The sequence below is a fragment of the Acanthopagrus latus genome, chromosome 18 (assembly GCF_904848185.1).
Source record: "Acanthopagrus latus isolate v.2019 chromosome 18, fAcaLat1.1, whole genome shotgun sequence".
In the NCBI taxonomy this organism is placed as follows: Eukaryota; Metazoa; Chordata; class Actinopteri; order Spariformes; family Sparidae; genus Acanthopagrus; species Acanthopagrus latus.
In genome coordinates this window covers 19,071,444-19,088,374 of record NC_051056.1, presented here as the reverse complement: position 1 = coordinate 19,088,374, position 16,931 = coordinate 19,071,444, and the positions used below count along the sequence as shown (strand labels likewise).

Genomic DNA, 16,931 nt, shown 5'->3' with positions numbered 1-16,931 from the left:
CAAAGAACTGGACTTGGTCCCCGGGTGCTCTGCGGTGGTTGCCTAATGCTCCTCGGGGATAAGTTAAATGCAGAGAACAAGTCTCATAATGTTGTGCTTAAGATGATTGCATGTGGCCATTAAAGATGTTTCTGAAGGGTAACTCCACCGGTTTTATGCAGTGGAGTGTCTTTACAGGTCTACAGGTCTTGGGAATCACTGTGTAAAAGTAGTACGAAGCCTTTTGTGGCTCCAGAGGAAGCCGCATGTAATCTGACGAATTCCCTCCAGTGATGTCACTCACTGGCCAGTTGCATTGTGGGTAATTTAGGCATTGAAAGACGAGTGCATCTACTCGTAACATCAACTAGCCTAGTGGGGACATGCGCCTTCTTCTGTCTCAGACATGGTTGGCGGGTGTCATTCAGTAGAAAGAGTCCTGTCTAGCTATATTATGTCTGAGAGAAGGCAGACATCCCTATGGACTATTTCCCGAAACTCTGCAACTCACACCAAAACAAAATCTAGATTAACAAGTAGCACTACAGCTAAGATAGAAAATGTGCATTTTTTGAATTCTTTGAGGGGACTTTCCCTTTAGTAGAGCACATGCAGACTGTCAAGACCTCAGTAAAGGTGTTCGTCGCAAAGTGTGCAAACTGACTCTTCAATCCGAGATAGTATATAATTTTTTTTTGTTTGTTTGAGAGTGAATGTTGCACTCTGTATTTATCATCAGTACACCTGTAGACTTTGACAGCATGACTGTACTTACCTCATTATGTTCACTACTTGCAGGCCTTCATCAGTTCAGGCTGTAGTTTGAGTGTGATGTACGGTACACTGCCACAGATGTAACAGTCTCATAGAGTCAGCCATTTGTAGCCGGTCATTGTGCCCCAGGGTGGGATTTCTGACTTGAGCGAAACTCTGTCCGCACACACAGCTCCGCACATTTCCCTGTAACGTATACTGTACTTTTATATCATCGGCTCACTTTTCCTCCCTTCAGCTCACTCATCGCTCCCCCCACCCCCCGCCCGTCCTCCGTCAGATGCGAAGAGGGAGAAGCAGACAAGCGCTGATCATATCGATGTTGTCTCTCTTCTTCATTTATCGCTCTCTTTCTTTCTTTTCAAAGCCTCTCCATCCTCCCTCTCTCTCTCTCTCCCTCTCTCTGTGTGTTCTCCCCCATGGCTTCCCTCTACAGCAGTGCGTTGCCTTGGTAATTACCAGTTGTCTTAAACAGACAGATGGAATAAGAGAGAGTGACGGGCAATTTTCCCAGCGCCTGTTTTCCCCGCGTACGTGCATTCAAGTCCCGTTTTTTTTTTTTTTTTGCATGTGTGTTCTGTATGCACGCTTCTTTACTTTCTCCCCCCCCTCCCCCCACCGCCTCACTCTCTGTGAGTTTGCATTTGTGCACAGCCTGATGTGTGTGTGCGTGTGTGTGTGTAGCAGACGTGGGGAATTACCTGACAGAATGTGTTAGTCCAGGACAGGGAGCGGGACAGTTTCATCTCCTGCTCCATTTTAGATGCCAGGTGTCACTCCGGACCTCTGTGTGGGCCCCCCCCCCTCCCCCCAGGAGGAATCACTACTGTCCCCTCCTCTTCTATTCCCGCCCAGCACAGCGCTGGGGTAAAGAAAAGAAAACTCCTGTCACCTGCGCGCATTCATGTCTAATCAACTTTCCCTCTCTTTCAGGCCGGCATGATCAGGGTGGAGCAAGAGGAGTTTTTTATCGAGCCGGTGGAGAGGGGCGACGGAGTGATAGAGGAGGAGCAGGAGGAGGGAGGAGGAGGAGGGAGGACGCACATCGTCTATCGCTCCTCGGCCGTGAAGAAAGCGCCCATCAGCAGCGCGGCGGCAGACTACCACTCCAGAGGTCAGTCTGCGGCTCCCACTGCGCCGCCCTCCACTCTTATGCACCCTCCACTGGATGCTTCACACGCACACTTCAGCACTGTGCTCTATTTAACTCCAGCTCCTCCAGTAGCCACATGTGGAAATTATTTAACGCCCCCTGACTGCAGGGCTGAGTAATCATCTCTCGCTTTAATTTTAAACCATTTCTCTTAACTTTTTTTTTTTTTCCTTCTCTGCGGCCCCTGAAACAAACCAGTGTCTCAAGCCACTTCTTCCCTCGCACACACCTGGTTATATTATCGCATCCATTGTATGCAAAGACGGCGATCCACACCCCGCTGTCAAAAAGATTACACCTACACACACTCAAGCGCATCCGCCTGTCACCGCGCTAAGGAGTGACATATGGCGAAGCTCGTGTTTGACTGTTAAGGTAGCACCCTCCGTGTCTTTTATAGAATTATACGCTGCCTTGGCTGCCTTAACAATTAACAGCTGGCACTCAAGGCTTCGCTTTCTCGTCGTGTCTGCCTCCATTTTCCACTCTGCAGATGAAATAAATGAAGTGAAACAACAAGAAGGCCTGTTATTTTAGAGGAGAGCATAATACTTACAGTTTGGCACAGCATATCAGCTCAAGGATTAGAGGGAGGGAAGACAAATACGCATTCAAGCAGGCTTTAATACTGAAGGTCTGAGTGTTATCGCGAAAGTAAAAAAAAAAAAATCATCATAAGAATTCATCTATTCATCAATGTAATATTGTGTAACTCCCAAATCTTTTTAAAAACATTTTACTATTATTACAATTTAACGAGAAAAACAAAATCTGGCCTTTTTTCATGCAGTGAAATGAGGCTATTGAACTTGCTAGAAGGAGCGGTCCTTAAAATCTATTTAATCAGCTGAATTCATCTTACTGTGTGTTTTTTTTCTTTATCTCTTTAGCCGAACACAAAATAAGCGGAAGTTTTGATGAAATTGGAATTCGGGAAGATGCATGTATTTATCTTTTTATGTAACCCAAAGGAACAAAAAGCATCCAAAATGTCTTTAATTTTATGATTCTTAGTCTAATGTTTTGCCATGTATATAGGTTTTAGGAAGGTCAGTTGGCAGAAATGGCCATGTTTTGTACAGCAGCCCAGAAAAGCCTCCTCCTGTCTGAAACACTCGGTTTTAGCTCCTGTCTGCTCTGATTGGTCATCTCACCCACGCCCGAGCCAGCACCGCTCTGTGTCTTCAGTCGGCTCTGACGTAGCTTCCAGTTAGCTTAATGTCTACGGTGAATACAGGCATAATCTAAGCAAATGAATGTGATCTAGTGACGCAGTGATCGCGAGACATCACAGAATTATAGGCAAGACTGCTGACGAGGTGTGTCGGGCACTTCAGGAGCGGTGTTTTCTGTGGGAGAGAGGAGTCTCGTTGGTGCACACTGAAGAGACAAGAGGAAAATCATAAGAAGTCTCTTACAGGAGCTTAATTGAAATTATTGAAAAGATTTTCTTTGGAAAGAATCTGTTAATTATTTCATGAACATAAATTTCATACAGTGGCAGAGGCAGTTTGGGAAGGGTTATTTTTCCTAATTACATAGAAACCTCATCAGTGGTATTGTTTTTTTTCCCCTTCAGGTGTGCTGAGATTATAAAAAGGTGCACCGAATCAGGATACAAAACCAAAGGGAATAGAAAATCATAGAAAATAGAATTTTCTGTATCGTCAGCTGTACAGTCAGAGTTAAAGAACTCGGCTTGCTGGGCAGAAATATTACTACAATGCATGCCTCGGGCTTATGTCAGTGAAAGTGGCTGCCCGATCACCGGGATTGATCTGATGCCTGCAAATCAACCAGTCGTGACCCGAACCCAGCGCAGGAGTCTGCACCTCAGCTAATCACCAAAGCAAGAAAATACTCTCTCGGAATCAAGTCAGCCATGTTGTACAGGAGCGAGCCGAGGCGCTTTATAACGAGTGTATCGCAATAGATGTGATCTGTGTGTCTTCCTATTCTGAGCAGTTGACTTGAGAATGTCTAATAATATACAGAGAGAGAGAGAGAGAGTTTCCATAGGAACACCCAGTGAGGACAGACTGCGTTAGAGTAACACAGATCTGCTCCCTCTGTTACTGATACCTGGCAGAACATCCACATACGTTCACACACACACACACACACGCGCACACACACACACACACACACACACACACACACACACACACACACACGTGAGCACGGGAACGCGCACCCTGAGAAAACCTATACAGGAGTCACACACACACACATACACACATATATATATATATATATATATATATATATATATATATATATATATATATATATATATATATATATATATATATATATATATATATATATATATATATATATATATATATATATATATATATATATGTATATATAGGATGTAACCACAAGCAGCTTACACAACTCCCTTGATCATACATTTACACTTCTGAACAACAGATACGTGGACACACACAAACACACACACATACACGCACACACACACACACACAGAACACGTCTCATTGCTCCGTGTTGCCTTTGAATCTTTCTTTCTAATGAAGAGTGGGGTGCAGATCAATAGCGTAGGATAGAACAGGCCACAGTGTGTGTGTGTATGTGTGTGTGTCTGTGTGTCTGTGTGTGTCTGTGTGCGTGCATGTATGGCGTGGGCATGAGTTCTGTGGTCGTCTGGCTCTGAGTGCTGGGATTTTCAAGGCTAAGCAGACAGACAGACAGACAGACAGACAGACAGACAGACAGACGAGCAGGCATGTGCTGCTCCCAGTAGCATTTGATGTGGATCTCTCTCTCTCTCTCTCTCTCTCTCTCTCTCTCTCTCTCTCTCTATTCTTCTCTCTCTCTGTGTGTTTCTCTTGTCTTTTTCTCCTTTTTATCTTTGTCTTAGCTATTCTAGACCACACCATTATGTAAACATAGGTTTACCTTCCAGTTGTTACATCACATCGCTGTAACATCACAGCCACACATTATAGATCTGCTTCTTCCAAACCAAATCCTTTCCCCTCTCTCGTTCTTTGATTTCCTTCATATTCTCTTCCTTGCGTGATCGCTCCGCCTTGTAGATCAATCAGGGACATTAGCGAATTAATTAATAATCAATCAATCATTTCTGGAGATCGCCTTCGCCAAGCCTGCTTAATTCACAGCCAGTTATTGAATGTTGGACTCATTTCCTGGCTAAAGATGGAGGCAAAGGAAGTTATATTTAGCAAGGTAATAGAGGAGCTCAAGAAGAAGAGAAAGAGAGATGAAGAAGGAGTGAGATTGATCGGTTTCTTACACCATAGGCTGAGGAGGTGTGAATCAATGTCCTAAGTGGGGAGAGCAGGCTTTATTATTAATGTGGCACATTTGTCAATTAATGGCCGTACCGTTAAAAAACGAAGGATTGCCATTCATTTTTTTTGCTGGGTGGATGGAGGTCCATCCCTCAATCTGTCTTTTCCTCCAGCTCCTCACAATTTCATTTTATCTCCTCCTTTCATCTGTGGTTGTGATCAGTGTATTCCTGTTCTTCTTATTCTATTTCCTCGACCCCCTATGTTTCTTCTGGGTTTGCCCCAAACAAACCCCCATGCTTTCTGGAGTCCATACACATGTTTTTCTTTCTTTCTTTCTTTCTTTTTCCTTTTTTTTTTTTTACTTCTGAGACCCTCAGGGTGGGGTTCAGTATTTGTCCAGTGGGATTGGTCTGCCTGTGTTGGGTTTGTTGCTATAACTCCATGTATACCAGCATGTGTATGCGTGCCAGTGCAGTGTTGTGTCCAGGGCACTGAGGCGTGCCCAAGCAAAAGGACAACCACAGGGCTTTTTTCCCACAATCCCCCTCACCTAGTCCGTTACCTGGACTAAACTCCCACGCAAATGCATAAATGTCACCAGTTTTTGTTTTTCTCATGTTGTGAGACATCTTTTCTTTTCTTTTTGCATGTTGTGGTGAAATGTAACTAGCACATTTCGCAAATTATGTACTTGAGTAACACATTTGAGGAACTTAACAAATATTATACTCGTTACTCCACCATCTTCTCGATTAATCGATTCTTTGTTTGGTCTACAAAATATCCACCAGAAAATGTTTAACATCTAAGAAGCTGAATTTAAAAAAATTTGACTCTTGTCTCCTTTAACAAGTGAGTCAAGCCAATCGATACATTTTACAGTGATAATTACAGTCACAGGGAACATTGTGGGCAACGAGGGCACCAGGTTTGGACATGAAGAAGAATGCGTGGAATGAAAACATTGATGTCTCTCATTCTGCTGCATCAACTTTGATCATTTGTTTCAAAACTGTCCAGAATGAGTCCAACAGTGTCACAGGAGAATGTGAGACCAGTGGGCCGCTTTGGAAAACCTGGTACCCACATTACCCAAAATGCAACTTTCAGCCACTGAGTGAAATCTGTCGAGGGCATTTATCAGATGACCTGCAGATTCCTCTGGAGCCACAAAAGGCTTTATACTTTACTACTCTTTCACACAAGCAGCAGTATTTCCCAAGACCTGTAAACACACTTAAATGTGTACACTTGGTGGAGTTACCACAGTGTTGCGTTCAAAGTTTTACTCATCAAAATTACTTGAATACTTCCTCTAACATTGTGTGTATGCTATGTTCTGGTGGCATGCTAACAGTCATTCAGCTGTGTTCTGTGCTCGTGTTCACTGCAGGTTAAAGGACCGTGTTACAAAAATGTAGCCCTTTGTAGCTGACTTGTTTTCCTTGACATTTCAGAGATCTGTATTGTTCTGAAGGCAGAAAGGCTCCCTGCAGCCTCTGGAGGGTGGGGGGGGGGGGGGATAGCAATTAGCTGGTGGTCTGACAATGGGCGGAGGGCTGAGGCAGCTACACAGGACCCTGTGCACAAAGCCAGCGCTGGTTTTTGGCCCTCAGGCGCTGCTGTTCTGTGCTGTTCTTGTATGTTTTGTACTTAACTGCTCTGTGCTGTACTGGTCCTGTGGATGTGAGCAGTGGTCAGGTCACTGACGTCGGCTTGTGCCACGTGCAGGGTTGGAATTTCATCATTTTAGGGGCAAGGCCACTTTTTTTCTTCTCTAGTGGCACCAAGGCCACATGACAGGGCACAAAGGCCATTGAGTAAAATTCAATGATTTACCTTTTAGATTGATAAAATGACATCCTAATGTATAATAAGACATGGATTATGTAGTAAAACATTTTTTAATACTAATATCAAGTTAATGTTATACTAGAAAACAGTTTTTTTTAAGTAGGGTTAGGGTTATTGTATAGTGATTTTGGTGACACTACACTGAATATTAGTGAAGTTATTGAATATTTTTTGTCGTATGTTTTTGTAGTACGGCTGACGTAGAGATGTGATGTGATGTGATGATGAGATGATGAGACTCCACCTGAGCAAATCGCAAACTCACTGAAGATTCTGTGAGTGACTACTGTGCAGTTGGGTGGCTGTAATTCAAGGCAAGCCCACTACACTGCACTGGCACTTTTTACATGGAACTTGGACAGGGGCAGGGGCACAAAGGTCACTGTGGCCGTACAATGATTCTTTTTTTTCACGGGGCATCAAGGCCGAAGTGTGGGGCCGTGGCCACCGTGAAATTCCCACCCTGGCCACGTGGCGCCGCACAGACGCGATGACGCCTCAGCTTTGGCTCTGAGAGGAAGCTGGAGGGGGGTCAGACGGAGGCCAGTGGTGCTAGTCACTGTAGCTTAATGTCTGCCTCTCGAATGCTGAAAATGAAGGGGGCTCCCTCGAGAACTCACCCTTTCTCTCGCTCTCTCTCACTTTACTCCCTCCTCCCTGCTCTGTCTCCGCCTCTGCTGGTGTGACACAAGGATAGTCATATGGTACAAGGGTTTTTAAGTGGAGACTCGTGACTAAGCACTTCTCCTCTGATGGGAGCACGCACACACACACACACACACACACACACACATACACACACACGCACACACACAAAAAATAAATAAATGGCCTGAACTCATCTTCAGTGTATAACAGAGGGTCCCAGCAGACACAATGCAGTACAGCATGCCTCTTGCTGGACTCCCAAAGAGCCACCTGAAAACCTCAGAAAGGTGACGTCCTTCTGATGTCATCAAGAGGCCATTCTAAGAACATCCTTTAGTTCCATTTGCTTTGGATCTGCACTGCCACAAACCGTGAGCGCATGCGGACAACTCTGATGGGAAAGTAAGTTTCATACAACCCCGGTCTTACTTTTGTAGATTTAGTCGTCATTCCAACATCAGAAATGAGTTTGATCAGAAAAGGAACTCACTGTCAGATGTTGTTTTTTTTAAACACACAGTTGAGATAAAAACAAAATTTTTGCAAAGAGAAAACAAGGTTGAACAATGAAATGATGACTAAAGTGTTGAAACATCCCTCATAGTTGAGACACCAACGTCATGGTTCATCTCTGTAGTTGTGTGACAGTTTTCCTCCTTTTGCCACAGGAAGAAGGCGAGAGCTGAAGACAAATAACAAGATCACGACTGTCACACACAAGCAGTAATACAAGCAAGCAATAACGGAATAGCAGCAGGAAAAAAGTAAAGTAGTATGCATGAGAGAACAGGAAGTGGCAGACAGACGGGTGTTAAGAAAAATACTGTGCGAATGGAGAAATTTCGTTGACTATTTCAAGGCTGGCTACGGGGCACTTTAAAATTGAGAAAGAAAATTGCAATTCCGATTGTGACTCGGATTGTAAAATTAAACAGATAGTCCACTGTTAACCCGTCTCCATCCTGTCTGATTGTCAGACCTCTCCGTTGTCATCAATAGGACATTTCCTTAATAATAACTGAAACATTGCATTTTTACAATCAGTTTCCTCAATACACTGGCCCGGCCCCCTGAAGCACCATGTTCCCTTTCCAGCACTGTCTTCCCACTTGCCCCCAAAGCAATATTGTGTGGCTAAGCCCTGGTCTAAATGAAATCAGGAGCCGTCTATCCTTGTTTAAGCTTCAAACCCAGCAGTTTAAGAGGAGAATTCCTTCGCCATATATAGCCTATGTAAACAATGTCCTTTGCCACTGCTTGTCTGAGGCTGAGCATTTTTAGCCTGAAAAACCCAATGTTTAGCGGCAAATTCCATGATTCGGAAACATAAACTCCAGCGAAGCATTATATAGACGATAAATACAGGCTGTAAAGCTCAAGATAGCTGTTCAGAATGTAAGTGTAGCCTGTGCAGGAAAAGAGGGTGTCAGGTGGAGATGTTTCAATTAAATGCTAAGTAGGATCCAGTGTGAGGAATTCAATTTCACCTTCTTTGATCAAAGAAATGAATGCAAAACTGTTTTGGCATAACGCCCACTTGTTTTGTGTCCATCTAATAAAACTGCCTTCAACATGATCCTGGTCTCAGATCTTCAGTTCTGGCCAGGTTAGTGCAGCAGCTGCTGCTTATTTCAGGCCCGCAGAGCAGTGGCACCACACTGTTTTACAGCCCGAATTATGTACAGAACACGTGCTTTATGTATGTAATAATGTGTAATGCTGTATAATAATATGGGCGTTATATTGGGCACTAGAGATCTACTTTGGTTTAGCAGTGTGTGTTAGTGCATACCTGCATAGACGTGCGCACAGGCAGCCCAGCATGAACACACAAATACACACACATATGCTGTACGCGTGCACACACACACACACACACACACACACACACACACACACACACACACACACAGATACAGTACATATGTGTGTGAATGAGTGCTGGCCCAGGTGTGCCTCTGGGAGGAAATTACAGTGTTAGGAGGGGAAGTATTCCAGCAGCCAGCTGCTTCCTCTCTCCCTCTCTGCGGCCACTGGCTCCGTCCCTGGAGAGCACGACTGGCTTTTCACCACACTCAGCATATGTGTGTGTGTGTGTGTGTGTGCATGCATGTCCACAGTCAAGCATTCCTGCATGTATTTGTGCTTCCCTGCGCATTTGCTTTTTTTTTTCCCCAGCCTTTTTTTAACTTGTGACTGACTGGCAGCGTTTGCGCGTCGACCGGTGTGCGAGTGCATATTTGTCCGTGTGCCTGCACTGTGTCCCTCTGTGTGTGTTCTCCCTCTGGCTCGTCTGACTCCTCACCTGCTAGTAAGCTCCCAGCAGGCCCTCCATTGAGCCATCACTCAGTGTGCCACAGCGCTGCCTTTAAACAGAGGAGGTCTCCGGGGATAATAGCAGGGCGCGGTCGACCTCTGCTCCAGTCTGCAGCCACCGCTGCTGCACTGACCCACGCACGCAGTCTGTGTATGTGTGTGTGTGTGGGTTTCTGCGAGACAAAGAGAGAGTGAGTGAGTGAGTGAGGAGAGGATGAGGTGAAGAAGAAGGGAAGCCTTGGAGGGATAAAGGGCTATAGTGTTATTAGAGCCTCAGTGATTGAGAGAGCGTCACTATAATCATGGTGATCATAGTGTTTTGACGAGATTAGCACCTTTCTGAGCCTTGATGGTGCTTCAGATGTTGGGTTCATATTGTCAGTTCCAGACTCTTGATGTTAAAATCCTGCTGCATAGCTGAGTGTGTGTCCTTGTTTAGTTTTTATTTTGTTTTGTTTTTTTCTATTTATGAGAAACAGTGATTAAATTCAGGGCAAAGGCTTTCGTTGTGATCAGCAAAGGGAGAGGCTGAGATGACTACCTGAGGAGAAAACACAGCAAGAAAAATCTAAATTCACAGAGTTGTTGTATAAACATTGTTGATACAAACAATCCCAGAATTCAAAAAAATTTAGTTTGTTTGTTGTTTGTTTTTATTTACTTATTATTTTCCAGTCTTACTGTAACCATGCTAGTTTTTCCATAACCCATTCAGTTAGCCATTCTTTTGGCACAACAATCTTTCCTGAACTGTAAAAGAGCCGTAAGTAATACGACAAAGAAGTGTCCCCTTGCCAAAATCCATACTCCAACCAAAGAACAGAGTAACCGCTAACTGCTCTTAACTGTAGCTGCCATTAGCTCGTTAGCTCACCTGGCTGTGTAGCTAGCACTCCTATTAGCTGACTCAGAGTGGTAGAATTTTTTGACGATAAAAGTCAGAAAAAAAAAATGTCACTGAGTTTTGCAGACTTGAAATAAGAACAAAAAGCGTAGTATTACCTTTTTAGAAAGTCAGCGATATAATGTTTGGATGAAACCTTGACATCTAGTTACTCTAAAGCTATGGCCGCTCCCCTCCTCAGCTCTGGCAAACCACAGGTACAATACATTGCCACAGAGCAACGTCTCAGCTGACGCTAGATTTAAAAACTCTGCTGCAAAACACTGAGATTTATCTGAAGGTGATATAAATCATTGTTGTAGGAAATTCATTTTGTGTAGACGTGAGTGGGATGAACGGTCATTTACGTGTCAAGTCCCACACTGCAAGTTTAAGTAGAGGGTCAGTGTATACACGGGATCTAAGTGATGATAGCACTGTGGCTGTGAGTGTGCGATGATGTTAGCATATAAATATCATTTAATGCATAGTTATTTTTATGTATGCAGCCTTAATTACAGGGCTCGCACACAGCAGCAGGTACAACTGTGTGACTACAATTACGTGCAGCAGACCTCCCTGGAGGTGGCCAGTGTTCTGTGTTAGCATCAGTTATGTAACCAGCCAACCTAAGGGACAGAAGCTCACGGAAGATGAGATGGCGTGTGACTTCCTTCCACCCACTACTGTCACAATGCCGCAAACACACACACACACACACACACACACACACACACGCATGCTGTGTTAAATCTGGCACTCCTCAGAGAAGTGTGGGAGCCACTGCCATCGCTGAATAAGCTTCCTCGACGTGCACGCCTGAGCAGAAATATTTGACATTGTTTTTCTAATGTGCGAGCGTCTACACAGCCGCGGTGACACAGATGTTCACTGTGATTCCGGCTCCTCTCAGGACTGTGTGAGAGATCTCCTGTTGGTTGAGTGGCATCTGTTGAGGCAGGGCAGCTTGCACCTTTATCATCTTTTTAAGTACACGGGGTTTAGCAACTCCCGGCGCAGCCCCACCTGGCATCACCCTGAAATGAAGTCCAATCAGGCAGAATAACACCTGTGTGGGCACGCAGCGCCATTAAACTGCCATCTAATGGTCCCCCTGTATGAGCAACCACTCACTAAAACACCATGTAGGTTAATGTAATAATGTGTGTGTAATACTACGGCAGCTGATTCAGAGGTTAATGGAGCCTCTCATGTGAACGATGCTTTCATCCCAACACATTCCCTGCTTATTACAGCTGTTTCCTCATCCTGTGTGTCTGTTTGTTGTGTGTGTATGTGTGCACGCGCACCACTCATCTACTTCAGCGAGGAGTAAACATGTTCCTCAAGAGCATAATCATTAGAGTCATGGCAAAGTGTGGTTTTACTCTTTCAGGAGTATGTGTCAGTGATTAAAGCGGTGTTTGCTGACAGAAGTCTGCTTTCTGAAAAACTCTTAGACACACGAAACACTGAAATGTGGCAGAGCATAAAAAGAACGTACAGAACAATCCCAACTAAAGCTTCACTTACTGGATTTTTCAACATTATTACCTGACATCAGCTGCTCAGTTGTCATGGAAATGAAGCTATTGAAATGCAAGTATATATCATATCATAACTGATATGATTTCATCTGCGCAGTTTTTTTGCTTATAAGTTAAGTTAACCATGACAGGTTGTTCTTGATCTTGGTCATGTCAACAAAACAATCCTGACTCAAGTTGAAAGGGTGTTACTAGCCTTTCATCTGTATTATAACCACAAACGAGAAGCCCTAAAAGTGCTAGAGACAGTGTTACTGTTACTCATGTCAACACATTATTGCCCCTGGACGACTGGGGAAACTCATGCTGCCGATGAAGATCATGTGAAATGGTTGAAAGCACCAGAAAAAAAAGTCACTAAATGAATGTCCAAACTTGGAATACTACTAATTCAAATAAAGGAAAATCAAGACAATCTGTATGTGTTCATGTTAACTTTTCTGAAATTGACATCTCTAGAAAACGTTTAAACTTGTTTTAGTTGTCTTGATCTGTATTCATCAGATCTGTAAGGAATGCCGTGAAGAATGTGGTTAACAGTCACTTTGTTCAAAAAGCTTCACAAACCTTTAAATGACATCTCTCGCCAGATCACACGATAAAAACATGCACCTTCAGAGCAGCAATAGCCAATTAGAGTTGATATATGTTTGTAAAACATCTGCTTTTAGCGGTTCAGCAAATACATATGGATACTTTATCATTCTCCCTTTCACTTCTGAGCAAAAGGCATCACACTGTGTCATTCTTGTTGGCCCCGCAGACAGTTTACGCTCTCTTGCCCCTCGCTGGAATACATCTTTATTTCTTTGATATTCACAAACAAAGACACAATGCGTCGCTGTTTGTGCACACGATGGCTGTGATGCACCATCGTCCATCCACTGAGAATGAAATTCTCAGAGTGCAGTATGCGCCTCATGGCGGCTGTCTGATTAGCGGAGTGATGTGTGGTGGTGGGAGTTTGTTAGGCTGCAGTTCATTTGCCGCTGCGCACCCAAGGGAAGTTTAATTGAATAAAAACTCGGCTCTGTGCTGCTTCATTCAACAATAGCTATAATACTAGCCATGAGCGTTGAGGACAGACAAACTAATTTATGGCTCAGACAGTCAGTAGGTTAAAAATCCGGTGGGACGGGTGACAGATTAATGTTTATATTATTTCAAACGTGATGTTTAAAGAGCAAGGGGGGGGGGACATTCAAATCATCTCCCATATCGTCAGTTCTCTGCTCCCACTAAGCAGGCTGATCTGTCTCGCGGCATTAGTTTGATGTGTTCAGATTTAGCTCAAATAAGAGCGGAGAAGGGCTGAAGAGAAGAGAGGATGGAAAGACGGGGAGAGGACAACAAGGCCCGCTTAGAACTGAAAATACACATGTTGTCATTCTGTTTACTGCCCCCGCTGAACCGGAATGACCATCAAATTGAGACGGGTCATGTCGTGGCCGTCCGTACACTGCTGATCCCTAACCTTTAATGGCGTGCGCTCGCGTGGAGCAATTACAGTAACACAGCGGCGGCAGGAGGCAAAGGCTGGGTTATTACTCTTCATTTTTCAGAGAGCTGCGATAATCAAATGATATTTTTTAATTGTGTTTTTCCTCATCTCGCGGGCTGCGTTCACACCCTGCATATTGTGGCTGCGGCAACATGATTTAGTCACTCTCGGGTGTTTGAAAGGCCAATCCGCGGTCTTTCAACCATGATCGGACACAATAATTAATTGTGATTTAATGGAATGGATTGCAGTTTCATTTACAGTCGAAATCATTTATTATTCCAAATTACTGTTAATACGACTGTGGTTTAAATGAAGAGACATGTACAGTAAGATTACGAGGCCAAGTGTCTGTGAGGAGCAGCGTTTAAGTGTTTTTATGATTGTAACCGGAATGTTACATTGAATAACTCTGTCCATGAAACTCAGAGTTGTCAGGATGGGTAATGAACGTGCGGAACCTTTCAGATAATCAAAGAAAACGGCAGAGATTGAAACCTCATAGTTGGGTTCTATGTTTATATACTGATTTTCAGTCGCCATCCCACTTCATATGTTTTCATACCAGTGATTAGCCTCGCTAAATATGCTTTGGATGAAACAAATTTGTTGCTTTGGATTGCGCTAAATTTCTCCTCCTGGTCCAAGAACAGTGACATTCTCGAGCAACACATTCTCGCTCCCAACTGGTCAGTGGCCTTCAACAGTTAGATTGCTCTCAGACCGGATAGAGGCGCTGAGACGAGGCACTCGAGGACGTGCGTGAAGTCTCAATCTTTGGACTGTAGTGGAAATGCACTGTACATTTGCATTAAGTTGAATTCTGGGTATTTTATGCAAATCAGGGGCGTCCAGCATGATGCAGCACCTCTGCAGACTCCTGAAAAACTAAACAAACTGAACGTTGTCAAGTTAAAATGAAGGCAGATCACCAAAAACGTCTTCAGAAACACATTTGGCTGTGATGTCAGAGAAAGTTGCCAAACAAGCCGCCATGTTGGTCCTTGAGTGGTTTTCGTCTGATCGTTTTGCAGCCAGTGCGCTTTTGCCTGTGGTTGTAGCACGTTCTAGTCAAGTGTGCAAAGCTTGGAAGTGTGAAACGACGCCCCTGTGGACACGCACCTTGATGCTCTACCTGGGCCTCTAGTCAGTTTTGAACATGAAGGGCTCCGCAGTCAAGTTAGCGACAAAATGTAATTTGCATCGCCCGGTTAGACTTCAACAGAAGTACATACAGCATCAAACCTAGAAGCTGAAGGCCACTGACCAGGCTGCTGTATTTGATGCTTTGAGAGTGAGAACAGGTTGCATTCATCAAACAGTGTGCAGCAATTTGATGATGAACACTGTGATGTAGATCCTATGTCTGAAACACTTTTCGTGAGGGAAATGTGTCCTGTGTGTTTACTTTTTTTAATTTTTTTTTTTTTTTTACCTATACCTCTATAATCTCCCCAAGATGAAACAAGTGCTTTGAATTTCTTAAACGAAACCATTGAAAAAACATGAATCAGAAAAAGGACACCGAGGCCAAGTGCTCAATCAGGAGAAAGCAGCGAGGAGAAAAGACGTATTAAAACCTAACCTAACTGTAACCCGGGCACATTAATTATTCTTTAGATGTAAGTGTAATGGCTCTGCAGATACATTCAGGATGAACATTTGCTCGTTGCCGGTGAACCTCAGATGTGTTCTATAGAAATGTTTCCTTCTTGTGTTGATCTGTCTGGCTTTACATTACACAAAGCGTTTATGATAATGCAAAATAATCTCCATAATAACCACATGAAAAGCTACACAAATCACTTCACGGTAGGTGTAAGCTTCGCTCTGCAGGGGCAGTGAGAAGGGGGGGTCATGAGTTTGAGAGTATTCAGTTTGTTCCGCTGCGGTATGATCTGTAGCCGAGGAGCGCGTAATAGCGTATAATTGAGCCACTAGTTTACACAGCCAGTTGAAACTGAGTGTGGAAGCCCTTTGCTTTTATGTAATGTGTCCTCTGCAGCTGTGGTCACAATCACGCTGAGACAATTACCGAGCGCGCTGGCATGTCTTCGCCGCCGTGCTCTTTGCTCGTGTGCGTTGTCGCAGAGAGCAGCTTCTGTGCGGAACTCCACCTCTCCCGCCATATGTGTCGCCCTGTAGCGAGGAGAGGGAGACGGGCCGTCCTCCAGAGCAGATGCGCTGACGCCAGAGAAAAAGTTAGTTCACTTCCCTGGCATATCACCCGCGTTCCCTCTGTGATCCTTCACTTTCTCCAGATTTCCTGCCATCGCTCAGAACTCTGGGAGATTTCTGAAAAGATTCCCAATCACGCTGACAAACCCCAGTGTTCTGGCTTGTGATCATCTATGTGTGTGTGTGTGTGTGTGTGTGTGTGTGTGTGTGTGTCTTCTACTCTTACTCTGCTCATAACTCCTCCTTTTGCTCCCTTTTGCCGTCTTATTTTCTCTTCCTCTTATTTTTCTTCCTGTCCTCCCCCACATCACTGAACCATCTACCCCCTCACCCTTTTTTTCTTTTACCCCTTCCTTGCTTCTCTTTTTTTTTTCTTTTTTTTTTTTTTTTTTACTCCTCTTTCCTTGGCTGACTCACTCCATAAAGAGCGACTCCACATCAGGCTGAAAAAACAGTGCTTCACCGGCCCCACGAGTAAAAAAAAAAAAAAAGTTTAGATATCTGAGCAGCATCCTTGCTGGATGTGGTCAGATGTGTGCTTTGTTGTACTGTTACTACAAGCAGTGACGGCACGTTTGGCGACACACCCTGGAGCACACTTCAACATCACTGCAGCAAGTAGAGAAGTTAAACCACTGGAGGCAAAAACATGATTTTGAATTTTGCCATGAAGCACAAGAAATGTTTTAGGGACTATGAAACTGTATGCCATTAGTATCAGGGTGAGTGGGTAATGACTGATTTTTCTTTTTTGAGGTGAACTCATTAAAGAGTAACTTTAAAGGAATTCTCATTTTCCCTCCTGTGGGAGAATGTT

General features: G+C 44.0%; 1 protein-coding gene across 2 annotated transcripts in view; it reads left to right on the top strand.

Moving 5' to 3' along the window:
- The window catches only part of LOC119007986 (A disintegrin and metalloproteinase with thrombospondin motifs 2-like), a 123,080-nt gene that overhangs the window by 51,738 nt on the left and 54,411 nt on the right, over nucleotides 1–16,931 (top strand). For both annotated transcript variants that reach the window (XM_037077997.1, XM_037077996.1), the window contains exon 3: nucleotides 1,687–1,867. In XM_037077997.1, the coding sequence (XP_036933892.1) occupies nucleotides 1,687–1,867 (181 nt within the window). The remainder of the gene's footprint in view (nucleotides 1–1,686; nucleotides 1,868–16,931) is intronic.